At 39.3% G+C, this 19,386-nt stretch overlaps 1 protein-coding gene across 3 annotated transcripts in view; it reads right to left on the reverse strand.

The window, feature by feature from the left end:
• The window catches only part of NUP210L (nucleoporin 210 like), an 86,436-nt gene that overhangs the window by 53,254 nt on the left and 13,796 nt on the right, over window positions 1–19,386 (reverse strand). For 2 of the 3 annotated variants that reach the window (XM_041744358.1, XM_041744349.1), the window contains exons 1-8: window positions 16,647–16,898; window positions 11,459–11,527; window positions 10,322–10,428; window positions 9,379–9,519; window positions 6,581–6,718; window positions 5,469–5,624; window positions 2,312–2,510; window positions 16–161 (exon numbers count right to left, since the gene is read on the reverse strand). In XM_041744358.1, the coding sequence (XP_041600292.1) occupies window positions 16–161; window positions 2,312–2,510; window positions 5,469–5,624; window positions 6,581–6,718; window positions 9,379–9,519; window positions 10,322–10,428; window positions 11,459–11,527; window positions 16,647–16,827 (1,137 nt within the window). In that variant the 5' untranslated portion in view covers window positions 16,828–16,898. Of the gene's footprint in view, window positions 1–15; window positions 162–2,311; window positions 2,511–5,468; window positions 5,625–6,580; window positions 6,719–9,378; window positions 9,520–10,321; window positions 10,429–11,458; window positions 11,528–16,646; window positions 16,899–17,789; window positions 17,923–19,038; window positions 19,190–19,386 lie in introns of those variants that run through there. The other variant, XM_041744365.1, reaches the window with a different exon arrangement.

The raw sequence follows: 19,386 nt of genomic DNA on the forward strand, positions 1-19,386 counted from the left end.
CATGAAACATCTCACCTTTAGGGGTTCATAAGCAGCAAATGTGGCACTGCTCTCCAAGTACTCTTCAGACTCAGTCACACTCACTGTGACCAGGGTATGGCCTAAAGACTTGGCTGCTATATGTGTACTAGAGCAGTGTGTTGGTCCAGGTCTTTGAATACCTGCAAATCAAAAAACATGACTTCATTACAGTAATAAGCAGTCAGTTCTCAAGGGGATTAATCTACAGAAATATAAGAATTTTAATACATTAAAAAACATCTTGATTTCATACATTAATTACTAGGCCTCAATTGTTTATATCATATCAAAATAAACATCTGTTCCTTTTATTAACAGATATATGTCAAGTAAGAACGTAAGACACAATTTTATGTTCAATGAGGATACAAACATAAGCAAAGATCCCAACTTCAAGGCTAAGGGAGAGTGAACATTTACATAAATTAAGGTATAACAGGACGCCTGGGTGACTCAGTGGTTGAGCATCTGCCTTCAGCCCAGGGTATGATCCCAGGGTCCTGGTATCGGGTCCGTGTAGGACTCCCTCTGGGAGCCTGCTTCTTCCTCGGCCTATGTCTCTACCTATCTCGGTGTCTCTCATGAATAAATAAAATCTTTTAAAAAATTAAAAATTAAAAAAAAATTTTTAAAATTATTAGTAGAAAATGATAAGCAGTATAGAGGTCTAGGAAACAGGTTACTTCTAGTTGGAGAGATCATGGAAGATTCAGATACATAGAAGACAGTATCTCAAATTGATGAATGAGCAAAGATAGAAATATAATGATATACACATGAGTATATAAAGGAGCAATGCAGGAAATTTTAACTTAAATAGTTTGTTTAGCTGGAGCCACATATAAATGAAACCCAAGTATGAAGTAGTTATGAAAAATAGATTGGATTATCTTGTAGAGACCTTGAACATTAAACTAAAAGGATTTTAGCTCTACTCTACTGGCAATGAGAACCCCCTCAGATTTTTTGAGCAGGAAAAGTAATACTGAAGTGAGCTTCATGAAGGTCCATCTGGTAGCCACGGATTATCAAAGGTGAGCAACAGTTAGGAGGATATTGTTCTATTCTAGGTGAGAAATAGTGAGGGCATAAAAATTAGGAGACATACCCAGAGAACAGAGATAAGAGAGATTATACAGTATACTTAGCAAGGGCAAGGCAGAAGTTCAAGTTACAGCAAATAGCAAATACTAAGTGAATGTTAGATGCTACTACTACTACTATTATTACTGATTAAAAAACAATGGTAAGGGCAGCCCGGGTGGCTCAGCGGTTTAGTGCTTGCCTTCCGCCCAGGGCGTGATCCTGGAGTCTGGGGATCGAGTCCCGCATCAGGCTCCCTGCATGGAGCCTATTTCTCCCTCTGCTTGTGTCTCTGCCTCTCTCTCTCTCTCTGTCTCTCATTAATAAATAAATAAAATCCTTAAAACAAAAACAAAAATACATGGGATCCCTGGGTGGTGCAGCGGTTTAGTGCCTGCCTTTGGCCCAGGGCGCGATCCTGGAGACCCGGGATCGAATCCCACATCGGGCTCCCGGTGCATGGAGCCTGCTTCTCCTTCTGCCTGTGTCTCTGCCTCTCTCTCTCTCTCTCTGTGTGTGACTATCATAAATAAAAAAAATAAAAAATAAAATAAAAAATTAAAAAAAAACACAAAAAAACAAAAATACAAAAAAACAATGGTAATCAGGATCACACAGACATTCAATAACAGGAAATAATATTGGTCTTCATGGATAGCTTGTTCACATTCTCTTTTTATTAGAAAAAGATATTTTTGGGAGGTGCCTGGGTAGCTGAATTGGCTAAGCATCTATCTGCCTTTGGAGTCCTGGGATGGAGCCTCACATCTGGCTTCCTGCTCAGCAGGGACTCTGCCTCTTTCTCTCTTCCTCTGCCTCTCCCCCCTTGCTCATTCTCTCTCACTGTATGTGTCAAATAAATAAAATCTTAAAAAAAGAAAAAACAAAGATTCTTTCTTTGAATAAATTTAATAATGGCACCACATCCATCCTAGAAAGAGGTATGATATATGTATTAAATAAAGAAGAAAAGAGCTCAAGACCTTCATTTGAGCTGAAGGAACAGCCACAACACTTCTCTGAACATGTTTTCAATTTCTGGGCTTTTGTTTTTAAATTACATTAACAAGGCAGTTGACAGAATAAATAGAAGTATTATAAAGAAAGGTAATATGTAAATTTAGATTATAATTTGTAGTTTCTGAACTGATGACTGGTCCTCTCATTCAATGACAAAGAAAGGAGAAAATAAAAGACCTACTCTTACCTTCCTTGAGAAGAGTAAAAACTCCTTGCTTATCCATGTTCAGATCCAATAATAAATGAGAGCAGTCACTGAACACAATGACTTCTTTGGTCTCCTTATTTACATGATACATTGCAATGGGGACTTCTATAATCTGGCCAATCTCCACATCAGCATGAAATGGTAACAGTTCCATTTTGTTCAGTTTCAAGACATATATCTGGGGAGAAAAACATTAATCTTCCAACAAAGTTATGTTAGGAAAATCTTAGAAGAAAACATTTCTTAAATATTTGAATACACACATATATTTTATATACAAAAATATGTATCATATACCATGTGTGTGTTGGGGGGTTGGGTGCTTGAGCATGTCATTCATTTCATTCCTCCATCAATTGATTCCTCTACAGCATCTGACACCATACAGCAGGAGTCTTCCAAATGATGGCCAGTGCCCAATTTTCTTAGTTTTTGTAAGTGAATGGTTTTCACATTTTTTAAAAAAGATTTTATTTACTTGGCAAATAGAAGGAGAGAGAGCAAAAGCAGGGGGCAGAGGTAAAGGAAGAAGCAGATTCCTTGCTGAGGACGGAGCCAGCTATGGGGCTCCATCCCAGGACCCTGAGATCAAGACCCGGGCAAAAGGCAGATACTCAACTGACTGGGCCACCCATTTTTACTTTCTTAAAAGGTTTTATAATAAACAATAAATAAGAATATGAGAGTATATGTCTATAGGTCTATAGACACTAACATATTTACTATCTATCTGGCCCTTTAGGAACAAAGTTTGCTGACTTCAGATACAGAGCACTTCCTCTTTCTTGGTATCTTAAAAAAAAAAATCTTTTGTCTTTGCTATAGATTGAATGTTTGTGTCCCGCCCCTCAAATTCCTATGTTGAAATCCTAAACTCCCAATATGATAGTTTTAGGAGGCAAGGCCTTTGGGAGGTGATTAGGTCATAAATGAAACTAGTGCCTTTATAAAAGAGACCCCAGAGAGCTCTGCAGCCCTTCCACCGTGAGGATGCAGCAAAAAGACAGCTTTCCATGACGCACAAATTTTCCCTCACCAGACACCAAACCTGCTGGTGCCAGGATTTTGGAATTGCCAGCCTCCAAAACTATGATAAATGCATTTAGATTGTATATATGCCATTGATCCATGGTATTTTGTTATGGCTGCCCAAAGGGATAGCTTTTTTCTGTCGCTTTCTAAGCTCCTTCTGCTACTTCATCTTGTTCTATGTCCCTTATAACGGCACCTATTCCTCAGAGGTCATCTTCTCTTCTGACCATATGCTCTTCCTGGGAAATCTTATCTGATTCCAAAATTTCAATGACCAACCATATGCTGATAATTCCAAATTTTTATTTCCAGTCCTAATCTTCCAGTTGTACTTTAGAGCCCTATTTCCAATTACTAACATTCGCCCAGATGCACCATAGGTGAGTCACACTAAATGTATCCAAAACTGAATTCATCATCTTCCTCTTTTTCCTTTTCTATGTTTTCTATCCATCTAGCTGCCAAAGCTAGAAATGCCTATGTCTAAATCCTTCACTTTTCCCCAACCCACCAGGCATCAAATCTGACTAAGTCTACCTCCAAAATAATCTTCCAGGGATCCCTGGGTGGCTCAGCAGTTGAGCACCTGCCTTCAGCCCAGGGTGTGATCCTGGAGTCCCACATCGGGCTCCCTGCATGGAGCCTGCTTCTCCCTCTGCCTATTCATTCATGAGAGGCAGAGAGAGAGAGAGAGGCAGAGACACAGGCAGAGGGAGAGGCAGGCTCCATGCAGGGAGCCCGATGTGGGATTCCAGGATCACACCCTGGGCTGAAGGCAGGTGCTCAACTGCTGAGCCACCCAGGTGTCCCAACGTCATTTTCTTAGTGTTATTTAACTTCATGTGACTAGATCTTACTATCATAATTTAAATTCTTTAAAGTAGAGATGATATATAATATTTCTTTGAATGTCCTACGATCCTGGTATGGTGGTACGGTACTCAGTAAATGTTCAATGAATGATAACAAAACACTAATTTTTTCAGAGAACAACAACATACATAAACATGTATTAGATGCGGGGGAAAATAGTAATATGGTTATATAATATAGTGAAAAGGAGTTTTCAATTTTTAGAAACAAGACTGACAAATATGAGACCAGAAATAAAGTTACTATGAAAGTCATATTATGGAATGCCTGGGTGGCTCAGCATTTGAGCATCTGCCTTCAGCTTGGGGCATGATCCCGGAGTCCCAGGATCGAGTCCCACATCGGACTCCTCATGGGGAACCTGCATCTCCCTCTGTCTGTGTCTCTGCCTCTCTCTGTGTCTCTCATGAATAAATAAAATCTTTAAAAAAATCATATTATATATGATAATGACAAAACATGGTAACAAAAATAGGTAACATTAAGTATTGAATGAATATATTCCAAGCATTGAGGTAAAACATTTTCTCATTTAATTTGGACAGTAACCCTTTGAGGGTCAGGCTCCCTGCAGGGAGCCTGCTTATCCCTCTGCCTGTGTCTCTGCCTCTCTCTCTCTATGTCTCTCATTAATAAATGAATAAAATATTTTTAAAAATTGTTAAAAAAATAACCCTTTGAGGTAGATACTATCATTATCCCTATTTTAGAGACAAGGAAACATAAACACCCATTCAGTAACTTGCTTTTTTTTTTTTTTTTTAAGTAACTTGCTATTAAGTGACGTAGGATTCAACCCTGGTCCAGGAATATTTAAGGAATATGTACTTCCAGATGGAATTTGAGCTTCATTTTCAAATACCCAATTTGGACTACAAAGATTTTGTTTTTAATAATAAATTTATTTTTTATTGGTGTTCAATTTACCAACATACAGAATAACACCCAGTGCTCATCCCGTCAAGTGCCTCCCTCAGTGCCCGTCACCCATTCACCCCCACCCCCCGCCCTCCTCCCCTTCCATCACCCCTAGTTCGTTTCCCAGAGTTAGGAGTCTTTATGTTCTGTCTCCCTTTCTGATATTTCCCACACATTTCTTCTCCCTTCCCTTACATTCCCTTTCACTATTATTTATATTCCCCAATACAAAGATTTTTTAAACACCTTCCGTACTTAAATTTAGACACCAATGTCTCAGGGGTGATATTATGTTCTTTGGAGAGTCGTTTACCTTAATTTCTCCATATCGGAAGGGATTTTGTACATCTCGAGCCAAAATAGTACTGTTCCCCCTGACCTGACCAGCAGTCACTACTCCTTTAGTGGTCACCATGGCCACTGTTTCATTAGAAGAAGTCCAAGTGAAGTTGCCACTGCCACCCTCTACCTGTGAAAAAATACAATTTTATATTTAACTGCCAAAGGAGGAAAATGAAATTTAAGTAAAGATGTAAAATCTGATGAAATAAGAAATAATAATAATAGCAAATAAGATAATAAAACTATGTAACAAATTATTTCTGGACACATTAAGAAGCTGTGATGCAGGCAGCCCAGGTGCCTCAGCGGTTTAGCGTCACCTTCAGCCCAGGGCCTGATCCTGGAGACCTGGGATCAAGTCCCACATCGGGCTCCCTACAAGGAGCCTGCTTCTCCCTCTGCCTGTGTCTCTGCCTCTATCTCTCTCTCTGTGTCTCTCATGAATAATTAAATTAAAAAATCTAAAAAAAGGGCAGCCCCGGTGGCTTAGCGGTCTAGCGCCACCTTCAGCCCAGGGCATGATTCTGGAGACCCAGGATCGAGTCCCACGTCGGGCTCCCAGCATGGAGCCTGCTTCTCTCTCACTCTCTTTATGTCTCTGTATCTCTAATAAATAAAAAAAATATTAAAAAAAAAAGCTGTGATGCCTTGCTGGCTCAGTTGGAAGAGCATGTGACTCTTCATCCTGGGGTCACAAGTTTGAGCCCCACATGGGGTGCAGAGATTACTCAAATGAATAAAACTTTTAAAAAAGCTGTAGTGCAACAGTAAAGTAGCTAAATGGGCAAGGGAAATACTGAAGGTAGGTTATGTAATTGGCAGTATCACAAAATGTCAAAAAGAGCACAAGGGAGCTTGAGAAAAACTTTACAAAAGTCACAAGTAAAGGATACATGGAAGAGAGAGAAAGTACAGCAAGTCTTGTTACAATGATACTATTCAAGAATATGACTTGGTTATCAACAGAAACTGAATTAGGATTAGGGAAAAATAAAAATTAACATTAACCAAATTTCAATAAATTAAGATAACAGAGAAACTGACTTATCTTTTTGTAAATTCTCATATAATAGGACACCATACCTGTACTTTATAACGATACAACATTCCCATAGGATGATGAGGAAATGCCAGAAAGTTGGGTGTAAGCTGGATGGGAAAATAAATCTTCACTTCTTGCTGATGTATGATTGGAAATTTTACAGGCTGAATATTTTTATTCTATAAGAGCAGGGGAAAAAATGAGCAAAACAGATTTTATAAGGACTTTTTATAATCCACATTCATATTCAAAGCATCAGCAAAACAGTGCGCTAATGAATTATTCAACCAGTTTCTTTCCATAAAAGAAGTAAATAAATGTTCCTATTCGTTAAAGAAGCATAGCTATTTTGGTTAAACAATAATGAAGGGCTCCTGGTTGGCTCAGTCAGTTAAATATCTGACTCTTGATTTTGGCTCAGGTCATGATCTCAGGGCTGTGAGACTGAGCCCTGCCTGCTGGGTTCCATGCTCAGCAGGGAGTCAGTTTCTCCCTTTCTCTCTGCCTCTCCCCCGACTCATATACCCTCTCTCAAATGAATAAATAAAATCTTAAAAAAGAAAAGAACCGGAGCATTTGGGTGGCTCAGTTGGTTAAGCATCTGCCTTTGGCTCACATAAGCCCTGCACTGGGTTTCCTGCTCAGTGAGGATTCTGCTTCTCCCTCTCTCTTTACCATTCCCCCTGCTTCTGCTCTCTCTCCCCCAAATAAATAAACAAAATCTTGTGGGAAAAAAAAAAAAAACTAAAAACTTGTCCATCAAAGGAGTGTATCATTGGGCAGCCTGGGTGGCTCAGTGGTTTAGCGCCACCTTCAGTCCAGGGCCTGATCCTGGAGACATAGGATCAAGTCCCACATCAGGCTCCCTGCATGGAGCCTGCTTCTCCCTCTGTCTGTGTCTCTGCCCCTCTCTCTCTCTCTCTGTGTCTCTCATGAATAAAATCTTTTTTTTTTTTTTTAAGATAGTCACAGAGAGAGAGAGAGAGGCAGAGACACAGGCAGAGGGAGAAGCAGGCTCCATACACCGGGAGCCCGACGTGGGATTCGATCCCGGGTCTCCAGGATCGCACCGTGGGCCAAAGGCAGGTGCCAAACCGCTGCGCCACCCAGGGACCCCTAAATGAATAAAATCTTAAAAAAAAAAAAAAGGAGTGTATCAAGAAAATGATAAGTGTAAGTGCCTGGCTGGCTCAGTTGGTAGAGTGTGCAATTCATGATCTCAGGGTTGTAGGTTTGAACCCCACTTTGGGTTTACAGATTACTTAGAATATTTTAAAAATGTAAAAAAAACAAGTGAAAACATAACCTATAGAATGGGAGAAAATATTCGTAAATTGTATATCTGATAAGGGTCTAGTATCCAGAATATATAAAGAACTCTTACAACTCAACAACAAATAGACAATCAAACCAAATTAAAAAATGGGCAAATATTTTTTTTTTAAGATTTTACTTATTTATTTGAGACACAGAGAGAGAGAGCGAGCGAGCACGAACAGGGAGAGGGGCAGAGGTAGAGGGAGAAGCAGACTCCTCGCTGAGCAGGGAGCCTGACACAGAGCTCCATCCCAGGACCCTGAGCATGACCTGAGCTGAAGGCACTCAATCGACTGAGCCACCCAGGTGTCCCAGCAAAGATCTTGAATAGATGTTTCTCCAAAGGAAATACATATGGCCAATAAGAATATAAAAAGATGGTCAAAATCATTAATCATTAGGGAAATGTGACTCAAAATCTCAATGAGATACCACTTTAGGATGTTTGTAATAAAAATTTTAAAAGAAAACGGAGGGCAGCATGGGTGACTCAGCAGTTTAGAGCCACCTTCAGCCCAGGGCCTGATCCTGGAGACCCGGGATCGAGTCCCACATCAGACACCCTGCATGGAGCCTGTTTCTCCCTCTGCTTCTGCTTCTGCCTGCCTCATTCTCTCTCTCTCCCCGTGTCTCTCATGAAGAAGTAAAATCTTTAAAAAAAAAAATAAAACTGAAAATAACAAGTGTTGGCAAAGATGTGGAGAAACTGGAGCCCTTGTACACTGCTGGTAGAAATGTAAAATATTCAATTACTATGAAAACAGTCTGGCAGATCCTCAAAAAGTCAAATTATATAATGTTAGCAATTCCACTCTTAGGTATATTCTCAAGAGAACTGAAAACATGTTCATACAAAAACATGTACATGCAGGTGCCTGGGTGTCACAGTTGGTTAAGCATCTGACTCTAGGTTTTAGCTAAGGTCCTGATCTCAGGGTTTTGAGATTGAGCCCTACGTTGGGCTTGTCGCTCAGTACAGAGTCTGCTTAAGACTGTCTCTCCTTCTCCCTCTGCTACTCCCCCCCCGCCCTGTCTCTCAAATAAGTAAAATCTGGGACACCTGGGTGGCTCAGGTTGTAATCCTGGGGTCCTGCACTGGGCTCCTCGCAGGGAGCATGTTTCTCCCTCTGCCTATGTGTTTGCCTCTATGTCTCTCATGAGTAAATAAATACAATCTTTAAAAAATAAATAGATATATTAACCTTTTGGATTATCAGACTAGAAAGTACTCTTTGTAAGCCTGACAACACATGGAAATGTACACATGAAATAATTTTTTAAAGGAGCCTCTAATGGTGTATATATACACAATGACCACAAATGCCGGCATGAGCAGTAACAAAGATTGCAAAAGAAAATCTGTACAGGTATTAACTACCAAGTGTACTGTTTATCAGTGTCTTTTTCATTTTTATGAAAGATAAAGGTGGAATATGCCATTTATCTGCTCACAAATCAAGAAGTCAGCCAAGCTTCATCAGTGTTCTTGGGATTCAAATGTTTTGAGCCTTTGAATTCCTACCTGGTAAATGATGGAAGTCAGGGATGCATTTATCACCACGACACCACTCTTCACAGCTTTTACTACATGGTAAGATCCATTCACAGTAGTTAGCTGCTCTTCAAAGTACTCCCTTAGGAACTGGTACATAATCCTGAGATTCTGAAAATCAGCCCAACAGCAACACAAAACTGAGAAGATTTTTTTCTCCCTAAAGTCATCATAATCTGAAAGCATTTAAAAAATAAAAAGTATAGCTATGCACTCTGGGGATAAATAAAAACACAACTTTTGCTCTCCTCATGGAAATTCTAAGTTGGAAAGATATAATTTTAAAATAGTACTTGAAAGATCCATTAATGGCAAGTAAGCAGAAACAGAGTCTATGTTTATATAAATTTTGTTATAATTTTTGCCATTCCATAAGTTGACATTTTTCAGGGAAAAAACCCAGAAGAGTGCTAGAGAGTTAGTGAAGCACTGTCACTCTTGAGGCTCCACTGCTCTTTTTTTTTTTTTTTTAAGATTTTATTTATTTATTCATAGACACACAGAGAGAGGGGCAGAGACACAGACAGACGGAGAAGCAGGCTTCATGCAGGGAGCCCGACGCGGGACTCCATCCCGGGTCTCCAGGATCACACCCCAGGCTGCAGGCGGCGCCAAACTGCTGCACCACCGGGGCTGCCCTCCACTGCTCTTAACACTGCCACACAGAGGTGGCCAGCTCTGAGGGAGTTCTAGAATGAGACACCCTTCTCTTCGACTCTTTTCTGTTATTCTGACCAAACTATATATCTTACTTCTGGTTTAGCTTTCCTCATGGACAGAACTATTTAATAACCATAATAAAGTAGTAAATTTAATAAAATCTGGAAACAAAAGAAAAAAAGCCTTTCTAGCCAGAGAGAGGCCCTTCAAGAAGTTATCCATATACGGGGCTAGAAAAATACGAGACACTCACATCTGAAATATAGACCTTTGTACTGCTTTTATCAAACACTTCTACTGTAATGACATACACCTGTCCCACCTCTAGACTCCAGCGGTCTCCAGGTTGAACTGTGAAACCTGTACACAAATCAAGAAACAAAAATATCAGAAGAGGCCAACAATTTTCTACAATGAGTTATAAAATACAAATTTATAAAAACTATTGAATGAGCAAAACTTGCTAACAGATGGAGATGGTTTCCAAAGTTGACCTTTTAGTTTCCTCCATCAAATTGAATAATTTGGGATTCTAAATATACTGGCTTAACTTAGTTAATCTCAGGTATAAAGAAACACTCTCACATCTGTATACAAAACAAACCACAGTTTTGCTCATTCCTTTTAAAAAAATATTTTTTAAAGATTTTATTTATTCATGAGAGACAGAGAGAGAGAGAGAGAGAGAGGCAGAGACATAGGCAGAGGGAGAAGCAGGCTCCCTGCAGGAAGCCCTACATGGGACTCGATCCCAGGACCCAAGGATCATGCCCTGAGCTGAAGGCAGACACTCAACCACTGAGCCACCCAGGCATCCCTTTTAATTTTTTATTTAAAGATTTTATTTATTTGCGAGAATTTTGCTCACTCCTAGTGTGTGAGATTCCGGCTTCTTTCAGTCAAACTAATTTCATATGATCTAAGGACATTAGTATTCTTTTTTCTTTGTATAACATCTCTTTCTAACCCAACATTGTATCACAGAGATCTTCATATTTTTTCCACAATCTGTTTTAAGAGGTTTAACTTCTGCAGACTGCATATAATCACAACAATGAGAGAAAACATGTCAAAGGAAGGTTAAATTTGAAGGTTCAAGAAGCACTCTAGTTTCTAATGCACTCATTTTAATGAAATAGTTTAAGCTATTCAGCTTTCTGAAAATCATGATCTAAAAATACCTAAAAATCCAAGGGCGCCTGGGTGGTTTGGTCAGTTGGGTGACCAAATTGATTTCACCTCAAGTCATGATCTCAGGGTTGTGGATTGAGCGCCAAGTAAGGCTCCACACTAGGCATGAAGTCTGCTTAAGCCTCTCTCTCCTCTCTCTCTCTGTCTCTGTCTCTCTGCCCCTCTTTTCCCCCAACCTCTAAAAAAAAAAAAAAAATACCTAAAAATCCAGGCTCTACAACATATATGGTGCAATTTGGGAGTCCAGACACAGATCGCATATGTACATCTTAACTTTTGTTTAAGGAAGTTACATGAACCAGGGTTGAGTAAAAAGAGAAATGTGAGTTACCAAAGAAAAAAATAATAAATGCACAAACAGAAACAAACAAAAATCTTATCTTTTATTATCCTTTGGAAACCAAAAACTTAAGTGTGTACACTTCTGAGAAAAGTCTGAGGGACTCAGTCATAACAGGAATACTCTTGAATTTCAAATTTAAGGAGAATGGAATGATTGAAAAAAGATCATGCTCCATGGTTTCAGTATTCATTTAGCTATAGAACCCTTTCTGTAAGTAAATTCTTACATAAGGGGCCCATTATGGAAAGCAGGACAAAGTGGCATCACTCTGGCTGTTGAAATGAATATGGTAATGAAGAGGAGGGAGGGCCATGACTTACCATCCAGCCCAGCAATTTGCCTCCGGCTTTGCAGACAGTTATAAAAATCATGAGCTGACTTTCCATTATCTGTGGTAAATATTATTACCAAAATGTTTTCTCTTTACCATGAAAGATACTCCTACTTATACCATACTACCCCCATCTCTGCAGTTAAATTCTAGCAAAAATACAAATTTATTGTTTTTTTTAATTTATTGTTTTGTCCTATACAGAATCTAAGTACGAATATACTTCCATCTCTAAAATAGTGTATCCAAAGGCTTAGAAGAAATATATAAAAAAAATATAAAAAATATAAAAATATATATATGTAAAAAGAAGAAATATATAACTGAGATGACTGAACAGAAAACATTCATTCAAAGTACATTAATTTAGGAGTTATAGTAATTCAGTCATGTGTTAGATTACAATTTATCACTATATCATCCATTGTGATAATGGAAGATATTATTTAATCCACTGGAGTGATCAAACTTTATTTTATTTATTAATTAATTTATTTATTTTTAAATAGTCACACACAGAGAGAGAGAGAGAGACAGAGAGAGGCAGAGACACAGGCAGAGGGAGAAGCAGGCTCCATACACCGGGAGCCTGACGTGGGATTCGATCCCGGGTCTCCAGGTTCGCGCCCTGGGCCAAAGGCAGGTGCTAAACCGCTGCGCCACCCAGGGATCCCTGGAGTGATCAAACTTTAAAACTGTCTCAATATTCCAAATGAGATATTGATACACATATAGTTTATATCTCAATTAAAGATTACTTTTATCTAGTCATTAAAGACTGTACAGACACCTCTGTGCCAATCTAGGTTTGGTTCTGATATGTCTCTAATGTAACATTCATAAAATATAAGAGCTACAAATAAATTCAGAGATACAACATTCCCTCCATTTTACAGAGGTGGAAACAGATCTTGATAGATCTCTAAGCGAATTCATTCCTCCTCTGTCAGAATAAGAGACCTTCCTCCTTATCCTTTCCACCTGTTTTGAATCTCATTTTCTTTTGCCCTTCAGAAGCCTTGTTCCATCAACTGACACTCCTTTCCCCATCTTTCTGTTTACCTTAACATTCAAGTCTGTTTTATCTTTAAAAAGTTCTCATGTCTTGGGGCACCTGGGTGGCTCAGTTGGTTAAGCGACCAACTCTTGATCTCAGCTCAACCTCAGGGTTGTGAGACGAGAGCCCTGCCACATGGGCTCCGCACTCAGCCAGGTCTATTTAAGATTCTTTCCCTCAGGCAGCCCTGGTGGTGAAGTGGTTAAGTGCTGCCTACAGCCAGGGTGTGATCCTGGAGACCCAGGATCGAGTTCTGCATTGAGCTCCCTGAATGGAGGCTGCTTCTCCCTCTCTGCCTGTGTCTCTGCCTCTCTCTGTGTCTCCATGAGTGAATAAATAAAATCTTAAAAAAAAAAAAAAAAAAAGATTTTCTCCCTCTCCCTCTGCCCTTCCCTCCTGCTTGTTTTCTCTCTCTCTGTCTCTCTCAAATAAATAAATAAAATCTTTTTTTTTTAAGATTTTATTTATTTATTCGTGAGACAGAGAGAGAAAGACAGAGGCAGAGAGAGAAGTGGGCTCTATGCAGGGAGCCCGATGTGGGACTGGATCCTGAGACTCCAGGATCACGCCCTGAGCCAAAGGCAGATGCTCAACCGCTAAGCTACCTTAGGCGTCCCAATAAAATAAAATCTTGAAAAAAAAAAAAAAAGAGAATTTATCTTTTTCCATATGAACCTTAAAAGCTGGCATTATAGTCTTTGGTCCTCTTCTCCTCTCACTCTATATACTCTCCCTAAGTGATTTTTGTTAACAACTATCACCTATCTATAAACTGATAACTCTCAAGTATCTATCTTTATCCTGAATCTTTCTCCTTCAGATGCATAATAAAAATATCTGCTGGGGGCACCTGGGTGGCTTAGTTGGTAACACGTCTCCCTTTGGCTCGGGTCATGGTCCCAGGGTCCTGGGATTGAACCCCAGTTGGGCTCCCTGCTCAGTGGGGAGCCTGCTTCTCCTGCTCCCTCTGACCCTCCCCTGACTTTGTGCTTTCTCGGGCACACTCTGTCTCAAATTTTTTTAAAATAAGTCTTTAAATTTATTTTTATTTTTTTATTTTTTTATTAAGGATTTTTATTTGTTTATTCATAAGAGAAGAGAGAGAGAGAGAGAGAGAGAGAGAGAGGCAGAGACACAGGCAGAGGGAGAAGCAGGCTCCATGCAGGGAGCCCGACACAGGACCCGATCTCCACATCTGGGATCACACCTTGAGCCAAAAGCAGACGACAACCATTGAGTCACCCAGGCGTCCCTCAAATAAAATCTTAAAAAATAATAAAAATTAAAAAATAAAAATAAATATCTGCTGGCATGCCTTTCCCACAGGTACTTCAAGTTAATTTGTGAAAAACTAATCTAGTTTTCTTTTCCCTTAAACCTGCTGTTTCTCTGGTTTTCTATCCAGTCTGAACAGTGCCAGCAGTTACCCCACACTGAAGAAATTACGAATAGTCATTATCTATATTCTCAAGGAAGGTATATAAATAAATATATTTTAATATCTACTACTTTGGAATAAATAAAAAACACAACAACAAAGTCCATCTAAATCTGCCTGGGAAGGGACGCCTGGATGGCTCAATGATTAAGCGTGTGCCTTCGGCTCATGGCGTGATCCTGGAGTCCTGGGATCAAGTCCCACATTGGGCTCCCTGCATGGAGCCTGCTTCTCCCACTGCACATGTCTGTGCCTCTCTCTCTCTCTCTCTCATAAATAAAATAAAAAATCTTTAAAAAAAATCTTTCTGGGGAATTTGGGGAGTTCCTGACCTTCAGCTGGGGCTCAAATATTAAATAACTTAGTTTGTTTTGTAGCTACTATTGTATCTGACGACCAATATCCTATGCACCTTACAATGACTATAGAACAACTCTGGACCAAAACCCTCATTACTATGTTTTAGACAAGTACTATAACAGCTAACTAACTAACATGAATATACAAGAAATACTGTCTTTTCCAGCCTACTGGGTGCTACATGACTTCATCCCTCCCCTGCTCTGCCACCACTTCTACTTTCTTCCCCTGATTCTTGGCACTTAAGCCTCAGAGCCTCCTGTGCTCATCTTTAAACAGGTCAGATACATTCCTGCTTCACAACCTTGGCAACCACTACTTCATCTTCCTAGAGCTCCACCCCCAGGTATCGGCCTGACTCACTGCGGCAGTGTCTTATCAGAGAAGACTTTCCTAACAACAGCAGTCCGCATCCCCAGAGTTTAGAACAATGTTCAGCATATTGCAGGAATATCATAGATATTTGCTAAATGAATTAATTTCTTTCAGATTCAAATATCCAAAAATACTAAATACTAAATATTTCAAAATCAAACACTGAGAAATGGAGTCCAAACATTTCAATTTTCTAAGGTTTAAGTCTTTGTTCTGTTTTGTTTTCTTTGACTATAACAGAGCTCTAAATATCTCTCTTTGGTTCTTACAGAGCATGTTTAGTGAATTTTTAAAAATTACTCTCAGGGGTGCCTGGGTAGGTGAGTCAGTTAAATGTCTGCCTTTGGCTTGGGTCATGATCCCCAAGGCCCTGAGATCAAGCCCCACATCGGGCTTTCTGCTTAGCAGGGAACCTGTTCTCCCTCTTCCTCTGCCTGCTGCTCCGCCTGCTTGTGCTCTCTCTCTTATTCTCTGTCATATAAGTAAATAAAATCTTTAAAAGTAAATAAGTAAAATAAAAATTACTCCCGGGATCCCTGGGTGGTGCAGTGGTTTGGCGCCTGCCTTTGGCCCAGGGTGCGATCCTGGAGACCCGGGATCGAATCCCACATCTGGCTCCCGGTGCACGGAGCCTGCTTCTCCCTCTGCCTGTGTCTCTGCCTCTCTCTCTCTCTCTCTCTGTGACTATCATAAATAAATAAAAATTTAAAAAATAAAAAAATAATAAAAAATAAAAATTACTCCCAACTCAACAAATATTAATTAAGCATCTACTGCAGACAATACCACACCATCTTTTCTTAATTATTCACGTGGAAATGGGAAAGAACAATTTTTTTTTTTTTATGATAGTCACAGAGAGAGAGAGAGAGGCAGACACACAGGAGGAGGAAGAAGCAGGCTCCATGCACCGGGAGCCCAATGTGGGATTCGATCCCGGGTCTCCAGGATCGCACCCTGGGCCAAAGGCAGGCGCCAAACCACTGCGCCACCCAGGGATCCCACAAATTATTTTTTTTAAGATTTTACTTATTTATTATTCATGACAGATACACAGAGAGAGAGGCACAGACACAGGCAGAGAGAGAAGCAGGCTCCTCACAGGGAGCCCGATGTGGGACTTGATCCCAGGACTGGGATCATGCCCTGAGTCAAAGGCAGACGCTCAACCGCTAAGCCACCCAGGCGTCCTGGGAAAGAACATATTAAATAAAATTCACACAAGTTTTTTCGAGTTGTTTTCCACAATCTCCTAATTATAATTTAACTGAGGTTGCAAATAAGCACTGGAGTCAACAGACCCCATGTCTGAATTATTCCTTTCCCCATCTACCCTTTGCTAGAAATTATGACAATAATAATTTATAGTTCCATGTTAAATAAAACTTATCAAAATAAGGATAATCTTAACAAATTACTTTATCAAGTTACATGACTAGCATGCTCATGAAATATATTGGCAGCTAAAACTTGAAAAGGATACTTTTATGGACAAAGACAAGGTTAGTTTGGCCCAGGTGGACAGCAGTCACCATGGCTGTTTTCTCATCCAGTAAAGCCACTTTCCCAGAAAGAGACCCATTACATCCAGCTCTGGGGTCTTGCAATTCCAGTGTGTAGTGTTCGAGAGGAAAACCCACCTCTATAAGACATGAAAGGTACATAAGTGTAGCAAGAGCAGCCACTGCAAGAGGTAACGGTGTATTGTTGGATTATAAGAGGAAAACCAGGAAGCAGGCCTAAATAAGAGTATGATCTGTTTCTACTCCCTTTCCCACTATGATGAATTTCAACATGTAGCCATTTTGGCAGGTGTGTGGGGGTACTATATATGAGTTTATTGTTGGTTTTTCTTGCATTCTTAAAAACCAATGAACTGAAAGAAATAGGAAGGATCCCAAGTAAGGAGTAATGCTAATGGAGCCAACACACACTTTATAAACTCAATGGGACTACTAGAGTCAACAGAATGTTAAATTTTCAGTTAATTGAGTTTCTCAAGAAACAACTTTTGCAAAGATCATTCAGGTCCCTTCTCATAAAGTTTCCTCACTTTCTCTACAAAATCTAGTAAATATTTGGTTATTGTTTTAACAGAGAATTCAGATGTTTCCTCACTTGCCCTACAAAATCTAGTAAATATTTGGTTATTGTTTTTTTTTTTTTTTTACATTTTTTTATATTTTTTTATTTATTTATGATAGTCAGAGAGAGAGAGAGAGAGAGAGAGAGAGAGAGAGAGAGAGAGAGAGGCAGAGACACAGGCAGAGGAAGAAGCAGGCTCCATGCACCGGGAGCCCGATGTGGGATTCGATCCCGGGTCTCCAGGATCGCGCCCTGGGCCAAAGGCAGGCGCCAAACCGCTGCGCCACCCAGGGATCCCTTGGTTATTGTTTTAACAGAGAATTCAGATGCCTACAGGCACTGATGCTAAGCATTAGCCTGTTCGAGACATGGGGACCATCTCAGTCCAATATTATCTCAAGTATAGCAATTAAAGTATACTTTATCACAAAGTTTAAAAACACAAAGAAGTATTTGTATACATAAGGAAGAGGTGCTTCTCTTACTGTCAGCAGGAAGGATTTGGGAAATGTTAGTCTTAGGAAAAGATAAATCACCTTACCTGTCATTCTTCCCTGCACCATTTTTGCAACTCGGTATTTAATATATGCTCCTACTAAGAGATAAATATCATGGGATGGTATAAGAAATATATTCTCCAAAACTAGCAGACGTATCAATGCTGCTGCCACTTTCTAAAAGAAGAAGGAAAGAAAAACTAGGTTCCGTAGGCAAAATCCTGAAGGCCATTTTCCTTGTTAAAAGTTTACTTCTTGTAAGTTTCTTCTAAAATATCTTATAGAGATTTAAAAATGCTTTCCTAATCACAAATCATAATTTCAGTTAGCCTTAAAAAGTGATCATGAATCTTAATAACTACTTTCTAAGTCACTCAAACTAAGAACAGAAAATGACAAGACTTCTAAAGCAGAAGAGTTGGTAAATAAATAGGTACATATGCTAAAATGAAACAAGGGAAGACTTTATGGGGTACCACAGAAATTCATTTAGCCAGCCTCCAACATACTGACTTTCCAGAAAGTACTCTCTACACTTGTTGAACACCTTGATTATTGTGAAGGCTGACCTGACACAAGGCTGGGAGGCTGCTCTCTATGATATCCACACTGTGTCCTTGCCATCTGAATTAGACACTCACCAAAAGACACTGATTTTTCCCAAACCTATTTATGCCATTTGCACTTTTAATTATAATTACCTTAAAAAATAAGCCACAAATGTGAAAACAGAGCTATTTCTATAAAAAATTTAAATGTCTTGAAAAGAAGTCAAAAGTAACCTGCTAAAATATACTGTTATCAGTTAGGTGTAGGTGAGAAATGTAAAAAATTAGAGAAAAATCCTGAAAAATATAGAATTATGTACTCAAATTGCTTCACATGTCTAATTTTTCACTCGACTATAAAATGAAATGAAAAATGAAAAGAAAAAGAAAGTAGGAACCGCGACAGGTGCAAGCATGAGCATACGTGTTTCTAACCCATAAGCTCGTGGCCAAAGAAATATTTTGGGCCTATCCCAAGGGACGGGTGAACTAACTACACTTACACACTGGAAGAGAAATACCAGTTGTATGTATAATTATAATTAGGTAGTAACAGGCTTACAGAAAACAAGTTTTTTTTTTAATGTCTACCTACTACAAATGACTTTTCAATTAAATGACCAACTACCGACCCCAATCATATCAGGTTAGACGGCTTCTATTATAGATAAGTATAAAGAACAGTATTTTCCATGGGCAAGGCCCTTAAATGAAAGTTTGAATGTTTATGGCACAAACTTTTTACCTTATAGAATGGCTCATAAATTCGAACTTTTACAACAGCAGCACCAGTTCTGATCCCAGATACCAAAATCATATCTCCTTGTTTCTCTTCTTTTTCCATCTCAGCTATATACACTGGTGGAGAATATTCTGCTTCAGAGTATTTCAGAATCCTTAAGAAACAAAATAAAGTTTGTTTCTAGTGAAATCAAATAATGAGTCATCTTCTAAAAGGCCCTACGAGACTTTAAACATAGTCTCTTCACTGTCTATACACTGTAAAAAGTCTTAAAATTTGTTTTCCATAAGGGTTAGCTAGAACAAAAGTACTTAGTGTGCCTCTGGCTAAAACTGTTGTGAAAATAAATTT

This window comes from Vulpes lagopus, chromosome 1, assembly GCF_018345385.1.
Source record: "Vulpes lagopus strain Blue_001 chromosome 1, ASM1834538v1, whole genome shotgun sequence".
Taxonomy (NCBI): Eukaryota; Metazoa; Chordata; class Mammalia; order Carnivora; family Canidae; genus Vulpes; species Vulpes lagopus.